Source organism: Sarcophilus harrisii, chromosome 3 (genome assembly GCF_902635505.1).
Source record: "Sarcophilus harrisii chromosome 3, mSarHar1.11, whole genome shotgun sequence".
NCBI lineage: Eukaryota > Metazoa > Chordata > Mammalia > Dasyuromorphia > Dasyuridae > Sarcophilus > Sarcophilus harrisii.
Window position 1 is genome coordinate 549472873 of NC_045428.1, and position 12400 is coordinate 549485272.

Sequence of the window (12400 nt, forward strand, 5' to 3'; positions counted from 1 at the left end):
ACTTTCATCACATGAATATATCTTTTTAATACATAGCATCCCAAAAATCTCCATGCAGTTTTAAACTTTAATCATTTTGGAAGGTTTTCAGTCACATCCTGAATACATTCCTGGTAAGACTACATGGACCTTAAAGTTTAGTTAGGGATATCACCCAAACATGATTAATTACACCTAAACTTTAATTAGATGATTACTATCATGTAAACATAAATAATTACAAAACAAGGTAGAATGTGATTGTGCAATTAGAGAAGTAATAAGTGTCTGGGGTCAATTTGAACTCAGGTCTTCCTAACTCCAGACCAAACTCTGTGCACTATGGTGCCACCACAGAACTTAGAGGTAGTTTCATTGGAAAAAGTGGAACTCAGGAGAGTTGTGAATCATTTTGATGATCCATTATTAAGCACCTACTATATTTATAATGAGGCTCTTTTAGGCATTAAGATGCAAAGATGAAGTAAGACTCAAGGCTTTTTATAATCTCATAAGAAGGACTCATTCACAAGATAAGATAAGTGTGGCAGGGGAGGTTGAAGCCAGTAAGCAGAATCTTGGATGTTGGCTAATACGTTTGTACTTTATCCTTTGGGCTAATGATGGTTTCCAGCAGAAGTATGAAATGGTCAAAGAAATGTTAGAATTATTTTTAGCACTTACAGATTGGATTGGAAGTAGATGGGGGGAAGTGGGGAAAGACTGAAGGCAGGAATACCATTTGAAATAGTCTAGAGGAGAGCTGATGAGGGCCTATACCAGCCTGGTGGGAGTGGAGAGGACGGGATGAATTTGAGAAGCTTTGTTGTGTTCTGAATTTAATGGAACCTGTTTACCCAAGGATAATTGGAAGTGCTCACTGGGGTAAGTGCATTTCAGACCTAGGATTGGGAGTGGGTGAAGTCTTCATGTAGGCAGGAGAGCAGTTAGGAAAGTTCCAAATCCAAATGAGCTTTTTAAGCTCGTCTTCTTTCTGCCATGTTGTTCTCTAAAGCAGCAATTACTTGCCTAAATGACAGTAAGTTCTGTCCTGCCATCAAGGTCTTTGCCATTGAGATTGAGTGGGTTGGGAGAATAAATATGGAATAAATATAGGGAGCATGAGCTAGGGATATCACATTAAGCTATAGAGGATTTATAAGGGTGACATCTAGGATACCTCAAAACAACTGTCACTCAACTGGTTTACTTAAATTGAAGTTCTCCTCTCCCTTGAACTTCAACATCATTCTACTTGGCTGTTGACAGATGATAGCCTTTTCGTATCGGATTTACTGCCACAAATGATGAAGCTGCAAGAATCTGTTAAGCACTTGCTTTGAGCCAGGTATTGGGGAAATAAACACACGCAAAGAAGATAGGATCCCTACTTTTTCTAAATTAAATTTTATTTTATTTTAATCAGCAAAAACTTATCCTTTCTCCTTTCCAATCCAACTTTCCCATTTGAGAATATAAGAAAAATAAATCTCCACTACAAATAGTCAAGCAAAACAAATTTTCACATTGGCTATGTCCAAAAGAAACAAATTTTGTTTTTCCTTGACTATACATATTTATAGCTAAGGTTTTGTTTTTCTTTTCATTCTCAGTTGGAGAGAGTAGATTGGGAGGAAGAGAGGATAAAATTTTGCTGATAAAACAAATGAGTGATTATGTAAATGTGTGTATACATATGTACAAATATATATAGATATGTGAGTGTATATATTTATATACATATGTTCATATGTATATTTTGTTTTCTTTTCCTATATTCTGAGTCTCTCACCTTTTCGTCAGGAGGGTATTATAGCATGTTTCACTTTCAGTCTTCTAGAATCGTGTTTGGTCATTAAGCTGATTAAGTTTTCAAGTCTTTCAAAGTTTTTTGTCTCTGTAATATTGCTATCACTATATAAATTATTCTCTTTTTTTTGTTCACTTCACTCCATCAGCTCATATGAGTCTCTCCAGGAAATCATCCCCTTTATCATTTTTTACAGCACATTAATAATCCATCACATTTATATACTATAATTTGTTTAGCCTTTGCTCAATTTATAGTCACTGCCTCAGATTATAATTCTTTGCTACCTCAAAAAGAGCTATAAATATTTTTGTATATGCCTTAGTTAGAGTTATATTTGCTTAGGACTGATCCCTTCCCTCTAATTTCTCTTCTTTCCTTATACCTTTTCCCTTCTATTTCCTTTTTGAGTGAAATATATGTCTCCAACTCCATGTGTATATTCTTATCTCATTTCACCACTTCAAATGAGTGAGGTTAAAGTGTCCACTCTCTCCTCAACTCCTTTCCTCTTATTTGTATCAGTTTCTACCTACATACCCCATTTATTTGAAATAATTTTCACTGAATTTTTTCTCTGGTATATGAAAGTAATGGAATGTTATTGTTCTGTAAAAATGATGAACGCACTGATGTTAGAAAGTCCTGCAAAGATTTGCATAAACTAATGCTGAGATGAGCAGAACCAGAAAAACATTGTTCATAGCAACAAGTTTGTGCAATGATCAACTATGACAGACTTGGTTCTTCTCAATCTCAGTAGTCCAAGGCATTCCTGATAAACTTTAGATGGAAAATGCCATCCATATCCAGAGGGAAAACTATGGAGACTGAATGTAAATCAGCACATGCTATGTTCACTTTTTTTCTTTTTCTTCTGTTTTTTTTTTTCTTTTTTCTCGTATTTCTTCTCTTTGGTTCTTATTTTTCTTCCAAAAATGCATGTACATGTATAACCAAAAAATGGTTTTTTTACATGTAACTAGGGAAAATAAAAAAAAAAAAAATTTAATTCTCTCTTCTTCTTCCTTTCATTTCTATTCTTCTTTTAATATCATCAAAGCATATCAGAACCATTCTGGGCCTTCTGTTTAATTAGATATCACCTGTAACCTCTAATAATATTAGGGGTCATAGGAGCACATATCTTCCAATATTAGAATATAAGCAGCTTATCCTTGTTTAATTTCTTGTGATTTTTTTTTTATTCATGTTTACTTTTTTATGTTTCTCTTAACTCCTGTTTTTTTTTTTTTTTTTTTTTTTTCTTATTCATGGTCACAAATTTCTGTTTCTCTTAACTTGAGGGTTTCTGCTCAGCTCTTGTCTTTTCATCAGGAATGTCAGAAAATTCTGTTTCATATAAGGTCCACTTTTGGACCTTTAGCTCTCCACTTCTTTATAATGGTGGCTACTAAATCATATATTGTCCTGACTCTGTTGAGCCTGATCTTATCTCCTTGGTACTTGAATTCTTTCTTTCTGGCTCTTTATAGTACTTTTTCTTTGGCCTGGAAACTAGATTTGTTCAGTGATATTCCTGAAAATTTTTATTTTGGGACTTTTAAAGAAAGTAACTAGTGCATTCTTTATATTTCCACTTTTCCCTGTTCCTAAGCGGTTTGGGCAGTTTTATTTCATAATGCCTTGAAATATATTATCTAGGATCTTTTTCTGGTCATGGGTTTCAGGTAATCCAGTGGCCCTTAATTTGTTTTTCTTCTTGATCTGTTTTCCAGGTCAGTTGTTTTTGTTATGAGAAAGCTTACATTTTCTTCTATTTCTCCTTGTGCTGGAACCTCTCCCCTGAGTAGAGATCCCTTCCTTACTCCACCCTGGATCTGTGACATGAAACTGGGTAATAAGTGACAAAAGTGCCAGTTGGCATCTGTTCTCACATCCTGCACAAGGTCATGGTGCCCCAGTATGAGTCTGGGACCTTGTCTTGCTCCAGTACACAATCTTGGTCCTCTTTCAGCCCTTGGGCATTGAATTACTCTTCATGGCATGTTCCTGGCCAGATCCCATCCCAAATGTCCATAGGCCATACTTTCTGTCTTCCAGTACGATGACCTGAATGGAAAAAATGACTTCCTGTGCTTTTTATTTTCTTGGATTTTGCCATCAAGATTTGGTCTGGCATGTTTTCTGGATCTGTTTGAAGGAATTTTGCTGAGGGGAGCTTGCTGTGCTTCATCTTGCTATTTTACCATCATGACGCCTCTCAGACCATCGGTGCCCCTAAATTGAACATAATACTCCAGATGTGGTCTGACTAGAATATAAATGATTTTATTACCTCCCTAGCTCTGGACACTTAGCTTTTCCTAATTCAATCTTCAGATACTAACTTTTTTTTGACTGTCATATCACATCATTGAGCAAAAGAGAGAACATATGTAAAACTTGGCCCCAAAGAAGAGATGAGAAGATAACTTTGCAGAGGTGGAAGGTCCCTGAATGTGTAGGAACATGACATATAATAACTGATTTTTTTTTCTCATTCTCTTCCTTTATTTAAAAAAATGTTTTGTTAAAAAAATAAATAAATTTTTAAAAATTAAATTAAATTTTAAAATTAAAAAAATTTTAAATAAAAAATTTTTGTTATAAAGGATGACTCCTTGTAAGAAGGGAAAGGGAAAGCTATAAAGGGAAATCTATGCAATGTAAAAACAATGTAAAGTTAACAATTAAAGTGTATTTTTCTTTTCTTTTTTTTTAAACTTCAAATTTTGTATTAAATTTATTTAGTATTTTAGTATTTAATATTTCTCCCCAGCTATATGTAAAAGCAATTTCCAACATTTGTTTTTAAAACTTGTAGTTTCAAATTCTTTCCCTTCCTCCCTCCTCACTCCACCTCCCTCATTGAGAAGGTGAGCAATTCAGTACAGGCTATGTATGTGCAGTCATGCAAAACATAAAATGCATTTTTTAAAGAGAAAAAGAAGCATTGTTTCATCCAGTGATTAGTGCAATATCTCCAGATATTTCCTTAGAAGTTCGTTTTTTCAGAAATGGTTGGAGATTGCCAGCAGTCGGTTCCAGACCCTGAAAGGAAAGAGGCCTGTAGTCCTTTGGAGCCTAATGGTTTCCACTATGATATGTATATGACAAACAAGCTATTTTCTTCACGCTCAAAAGCAGTTGTTTCCACTGTGGTCCTCCCCCAAGTCATTATGGTATAGAAGTGGTCCTGCTTTCTGAACAGCTGGAAAGGCTTTCGTCCTGACCGAGGAGCACCAGCCAAGCCAGAGAGTCTTGTCATCAAGGATGGATTATGTTTGGCCCATGGGACTCCCTAAACTGTTTGTCACAATGTAAAGGCTGTGGGAAGAGTCCTGTATGATGGTACAGTGGATAGAGCGCTGAACTCAGAGCATGGAAAATATGGCTTCACTCTGCCTCAGAGTCTTCCTGGCTGTGTGACCCTGGGCAAACCTCAATGTCCTCATCTGTAAAATGGGGGTGATAATAGCACCTCCTGCATAGGATTGTTGTGAGAATTAACTGAAATAACTTATATAAAGCAATTTGCAAACCATAATGCACAATAGAAGTGCTAGCTATTATCATGATTAAGTCAATAAAGAAATCAGTAGGAAAGTTACATTTCTATGAAAATCCGATGAAAGCCCAGGAGAGCAAAGGTCACCAATATGCTAAGAAAAACCAGGTCACAGGAGCAACAGATTAGGGGTAAAGCAAGCTAAGAGTGAGGAAAAATTAGATGAGGACATGGGCTGGAGCGAAGTCACAACCGAGAGTTTAGGTGGAAGAAAGTCTCGAATAGTTGCCTTCATTGAATTTGTGTGTGTCTATTTTTCTTTAAGGAAAAGCAGTTTTCCTCGCAAGAGATAAACACCATTTATCAGACATCTGCCACCTGGTCCGTCATGATGTGCCCTACCTGTTCCAGAAATATGTGAAGGAATCTCATGGAAAGGATATCCGAGTGGTGGTGGTGGGTGGCCACGTCATCGGCTCCATGCTTCGCTGCTCCACAGATGGCAGAATGCAGAGCAACTGCTCCCTAGGTATCCTCCTGTAGCTGCCTCTTGGCCCTGGGGCCGGCTGTGACTGCTCAGGTGTCAGGTTTGGGGAGGGATTTTTTTTCTCTCAGGTTTGGGCTGTGTGTGCAGGAGTAAGGTGGGCTTGTTTAGCCATCCGTGACAGAATCCTGCCAGCTGATAAGGGATTGTGTGTGGCCAGGGAGCTGTGAAATGTCAGCCTGCCAAATTTAGCTGAGGCATTTAGAGCAGCCCACAGCAGCCAGCCTTAGATCTGGTTGAATGCCATACCAGTAGAAAAGCATGGCAGCACCCAACTGAAGAGAGAGGGTTACCCCCTTGGAGCTTGTTTGACTGGAATTTGACCCAGATCAAATCATTAACAAGTGGGTTAGATGCCGGCCAGGTCCCTACTGTGTCACCGCTCATTGAATTCTGTTAGCATAAAATGAGGGAAAGGTCAGGAAGCCAAATTGTCTTCCTCCTTTACATCAGTCACAGCAGTGACGTTCAGTGGCAGGAATCCTGTGGCTTTAGGAGGCCTCTGAATCTTGTTTCTCTCTATTGAGAGAACTAAACAACTCAGCAAGACAAAATACATGAAAGTCGTGGTGTCTGTCTTCAGAAAGATTTTATTTTACAGATAACAGTCAATAAACAATGCACAAGATAGATGAATATAATATTCTTTCTTTGTGAAGTATCATGGTATGGGGGGAGGCGGAAGCACCAACTAGAAGTCAAAATAACACAAACAACGATAATGCTGTTAGCTGACATTTTTGTGGTAGCTTTATGTTTTTTATGTATGTTGCATTTTAGCTTCATGATAACCCTTTGAGGAAGACAGTACACCATTTTACAGGAGAGAAAACTGAGGATTAAAACAGTTAAAGGAATTTCCCCCAATAATTTCCCCAATCTTAGATAATTGTCAGAAGGAAGGTTTGAACCCAGGTTCTCCTGACCTCAAGATCAGCACTGTGTCTGCTATACCCCAGCTTTTTCAACTGTGGGTCATGACCCCATGGGGGATAGAGGCTTGTGACTGAATGGAGGGGTCACAAAGTTATGATTTATTATCAGTAAATGTTTGCTTTCTACACCTATTTTACATACCCAGCTGGGGTCACATAAAATTTGGGTGAAAAGGGGTCACAAGAAGAAAAAGTTAACGAAGCTGTGCTCTGTAGCCCAGTGTGTCCCCAAGCAGAAGATTTTGATTCTTGGCTCTGGTGTTTGCTAGTTGTATGACTTGACGGGTTAACTTCTGCCAGCCTTGGTTTCCTCATTTGTAAATGGAGATATTTTGGGAGAAACCTGGCGAGGTTGTTACACAGAAACTGTTTTATAAGATCTGAGGCCCTATAGAAGTCAGCTATGGTTACTTTTCTCAGTTTTCAGTTGATTGGTTTCGTTTTGTTCACGCTGTTTTAGAAAGTTCTTGGGAAAGCAACAGTTTTCAAATTATATGTTGGATTAGTGGATAACTTTGCTCTGTTAACATTTGGTAACAGGTAACAGTCATAATAATGACCATAATAATAAGAGCTAACATTCATATAGCACCTGCTATGTGCAAGACACTCTGCTGAGCACTTTGTGATTATCTCACTTGATCCTCACAACAACCCTGGGAGATAGGTGCTACTATTATCCCCATTTTGCAGATGAGGAAACTGAAGCAAACAGTGACTTCCTCAGGGTCCTATAGCAACTAAGTGTCTGAAGCTAGATTTGAACTCAGGCCTTCCTGATTCCAAACCTGGGAAGTCTCTAGCCACTATATCACCTACCTGTCCAGATTGTCTAGTAAGAGAACTCAAGGGCATTTAAGGTAGAATGTGAATTGCCCCGTCCTCATCACAGAACTGCATTCTCAGTACTAAATAGATGCCTTTATAAGTTAGTAATGTGAATAAGTAACTATAATGACTCAGATGTACCAACACTAAAACGAAAATACCCTGCAGAGCTCAGCAGGGCCCAGACTAGGAGCCTGGGAGAATGCCTCATAGCCTAAGATAGGCACTGAACTTGGACGCTGGAAGGACCTTGGAGGCCAGCTAGTCCATCAGAGGAGTAAGCATTGGGGGGGCATGCAGACCCGGCTCTGGAAGGGGCTATTCAGACCTAGGGCCAAAGCTCCAGAGCATGGGTTCAGAATCAGAAGTGGTGTGTGGGAGTGGTGAAAAGAATTAGAGGACAGAAGCTTGAATTGCATTTTTGCCCTCAAGTCTGGGAACTTGACAAGTCCTCAACTCTCTTTATTTGCAGTGTGAGAAGCTTAAAAGAGATGATTTCTAAGATAGCTTCCAACTTTAAATCTTGGGCTGTTTTGTGTGGGGATGTCCCATTATTTGAGAGCAATGTTCCATAGCAGTCCCTTTGGATTTGAGCCCATTCTCTTAGGCTGCAAGTGGGCATGGGAGGAGAGGGTGCATTCTGGCTCAGGGAGACATGCTTGCATTTCTCGGCTTGCCCAAGCTAGACCCCATGTTGGGAATGTTCTCCATTTTTATTTTTGTGCTTTAAAATCAATAATTACCTTCAAAGTTCAGCTCAGCCTTTCCTTCAAATTACCCACTAATTGTTAGTGTCCTCTTCCTCCAAAAATGATATATAATAACTAAGAGTAATAGCTAGCATTTATACAGTGCTGGTAAGTTTGTTTCCTCCCAACAACCCTGGGAGATAAGTGCTTTTTATTACTCCCATTTAACAGTAGACATTAAAGCAGAGAGAGATTCTGTCTTGCCTGAGGTCACACAGCTAGTAAATAAAAGGTGGGATTTGAAATCAGGTGTTTCTGACTCTAGGCCCAGCCTTGTATCCACAGATCCCATAGCTGCCAAGTACACTAAGTGTACAATGCTAGTTAAATAGGTTCCTTGAGGGCCTGAGTTGACTTTTCTTTTGAAAGTTTTTTCATCTTTTTACTTTTTTCTTTTCTTTTCTTTTCCTTTTTTTTTTTTTTAACCTAAACAATTTTTAGTTTCAGCTTTTGTTTTTATCACTTTCATTTCTCCCTTTCCCATTCACAAATCATTTCTTGTGAAAGAATAAAAAACGACAGTAAGGTACAATACAACAAAATGAACAGGACAAATGAATCTGGTGGTAACTGGATATATTCATCTATATCTATAACACTCCAGCTCTATAAAGAAGGGTCAGTAAGTATAATTCTCTAGTAGACAATTTATTTTGAAGGTGATTGTCTTCCTCTTTTTTTCCATTTATGTTGTTGTATTCATTATGCAAGGACTGTTTTTCATTTGTTTTAGTGTTCCAAGTACCTAAGACAGTACCTCTTCACTTAATAGGTGTCTAATAAGTTTGTTGAATTGAATTGAATTGAGGAACTTAGAAGAACATAGGGTCCTAGACTCAGAGCTCTATTCTGGTTGGAAAGACAGGATAATATGACAGAAAAGCTTTTGTCTATGCTGTTATTGTATGTTTAAAATATGCTGTAAGAGGATGATTAACAGATTTTGTTAAAGAGGCTGACCCCTCCCCTGGGAATAACTGAGTAATGAGTCATGGGAGAGAACAGGAGAAAGTAGGAGAAGGTATTAGTTAACCTGAGCTGCTTAGAACTCAGGTTAGGGCTGTTTTTTGCTGGTCTCAGGATGCGTCAATTATCCTGATCCACAAGTAAGCTGGAGACTAGAGATGATATCCTTACAGGGCCTACAAAAGCCTCCTGAAAGGGGAGGTTGAAACAAGAAAAGCCAGAAAATCAACTTCATGCTTGCTGAGGAAGCTGATCGAGAGCTGAGGATCTCTAGGGAAAGATATCCACTGTCATCTCAAGGCCACATCACCCCTCAGGAGTGAAATGGAAATGGTACCCCAGATAGTCAGTTCATAAACATTTAGTAAACACCTACCATGTTCCAACCACTGTGCTGAGTGTTGTGGAGTCAGTAAAAAGGAAAAAAACAGTCCCTTCCATCAAGAGCTTCTATCTAATGGAATAAGACATATAATAATAGGAAGGGGCTGGGGTACTAAGTCTAAGGGGATGATGAAGATCTGGAGCCAGATGGAAAGTGATAAGGAATCTGCCCCAGTCTTCTTACTTCAATAGAGAATTAGGAGGTTTCTCTCCAATATCCATCCTCCATCCTCTCAAACTGGAGAGAGGCCCAAGGGGCAGAGGGTGTTGAGGAGATATCACTTGCAGAATTGATTTGATTTTGCAGAAAGATGAATTTCTGGAGACAGTAGTGAGGTCTAGGTAAACAGCCACATGGGAAGTACATTATTCACCCAAGCAGCACTATCAGCCTTAATAACTAGCCAGTGAAGATGTCTCAAGCAAACCTAACAGGAAAAAGAGAAGTGGGCCAGGGGCTTGCGAGATCAAGATCTCTGGGAAATACAATTGTAACTTTAATAACTTCCAGAACAGAAAAGGATGAACTAAAAGCCAGAGGAAGAATCTTACAGAAAACTTCCTTCCTCATCTTTGGCTGCCAAAATCCAGAGCAAGACCTCCAGGAAGCCAAAGAGAGGCAGCAGAATGGAAGTAGGAAGGCCCTTGGGGGGTCTGAGCTGAATAAAGACTTAAGAAATCAGCCCTGAAAAAATTGAGATGGTTGCCTGTCCTGGAAGTGGAGTCTCCTTCTTCCTTGCCCCAGACTACCTCAGACAAAAAGTTTGAGAATCTCTGTGGAACCTCCCCAGAACAATTCAGAAACCTTTCCTTGGCAGAGTTCATCTTTGCACCTCAGTCCATATTGTTGGCGCACCGTCTTTTTTACATATTTGTGTTTCCCTTGTTTTCCTTTGGTGTTTCCTCTTTGAAACCTTCAAGTTGCTTATGGATTTCCCAAAGGATGGAGTATATATCCTCATTAGTCAGTGAGGACTACATTGGCTGGATCAATCTAGGGAAATCATGGGAATAGGAGCAAACAGTGAGTGGGAAAGAATTTAGAAAAGGCAGCGGCAGAGCTGGAGGTAGACACTGCTCTCTTCCTACCTTCTGTTCATCCCTTCATTCATCCCTACATTAATACACATAGTAACACATGACATGCCAGATAAGTGATATAAGCCCCTTAGGAACTTAAAGAGATTACAGTGGGTTGGGTCAATCAAAGATTTCATAGAAGAGATTTGTAAGGGCTTGTCGCCCAGCAGGCCCAATATCTGATGCAAGAGGAGGTTTAGAGATCCATGTTGGCACGTTAGCAGCAACCCCAGGAGCAAAGAACATCAGCCTCTGCAGTAAAAAAGATTGAACCTGACACTCCCTGCATGGTGGTTTTCCTAGTCTGGTATGAGCTGACCGGGCAACTGGTCTACCTGCAGGACTCAGCCCTATGATCTTGGCCTTCTCAGGACATCAAAATGCAAAACGAAAGGTATTTTTCAGCTTATATACACTCTCCTTCCACCTAAGTTGCTTTTTTGAGGCTGGGATTGCTTCCCCCCTTCCACTGCCTCAGGCAGTGGGGATGGGAGGGGGGAGTGGAGATTGGCCCTAACATTTCTTATTCCTACTTTTGGCAGAGTATGACACAATCAAGAAAAGCATAAGGATAAGAAGGACATTCCAGAAAGGAGAGATAACAGCACTTTATCATAGAACCTCCCTCTTCCTCTTTGTCTCTTGGCTCCCTTGGCTTCCTTTAAGTCCCAGCTAAAATTCCACCTTCTACAGGAAGCATTTCTTTATCTCTCTTAATTCTGCTGCCTTCCCTCTGCTTATTATTTCAAATTTATTCTGTCTATAGCTTGTCTGCACATACATAGTTGCTTGCCCCCACAGTTTCCCCCAATAGAATGAGCTCTTTGAGAGCAAAGACTTTCTTTTGCCTTTTTATGTATCCTTGCTCTTAGCACCATGCTTTGCACATAGTAGATGCCCAATTAATGTTTTTTGACTGATATCTAGTCCACAGTATCTGAACAAGTGTCTCATACAGACGTCACATGGCTTTTGTTTGAAGACTCTCAGTAAGGAAGAAATTACCTACCTGCCTACCTCCAGGTGCAGTCTGTTTCCTTTTCTAAGGAAATTTTTTCTTGACCTCCAGTCTAAATTTACCCTTGGAAGCTTCCATCTATTGTTCTAGTTCTGCTGTCTGGGACCAGACAAAATTAATCTGATCCTTTTTCCACAGGATCACCCTTCAAACACTTGGAGATTTAAGCCAAGACAGAGATAGGTTGGGCTGGTAAGAAACACCCTTGGTTCTAAGTTTGGCTCTGGTGTTAAATAGTTGTCCATCTCTAAAATAAGAAAATTATCCTCAAGCAGAAATGTTTTTAAATGAAACATTCAGAAATGAACCATTTGGGGCTTCAGGATAGCAAATTATCTTTTACATCCTTGGTAGTTAAAAATGGCATTTGGAACTTACCCTTTATATTATAGCCACATCCTGTAACTGTTGGCTAGAATTAGACCTGGCCACAGTGTCCCTGTCCTGTGTCCACATGGAGTAGATACTAAGGCCTTTGCGACACTATTTTGCCTCTTAAATCAAGTAGAATTTTTTCTTTTATTTACTAGTGCCCAGACACTAGTACAGTTTTGCCATATCATTTACCTTGGTGTGATCCTTTAAACTGACTAGAG

General features: G+C 39.2%; 1 protein-coding gene across 1 annotated transcript in view; it reads left to right on the plus strand.

Annotated features, from left to right (window-relative positions):
• RIMKLA (ribosomal modification protein rimK like family member A) overlaps positions 1 to 12400 on the plus strand; it is a 66903-nt gene that overhangs the window by 44443 nt on the left and 10060 nt on the right. The window contains exon 4 of the mRNA XM_012545991.3: positions 5626 to 5829. Within this exon, the coding sequence (XP_012401445.3) occupies positions 5626 to 5829 (204 nt within the window). The remainder of the gene's footprint in view (positions 1 to 5625; positions 5830 to 12400) is intronic.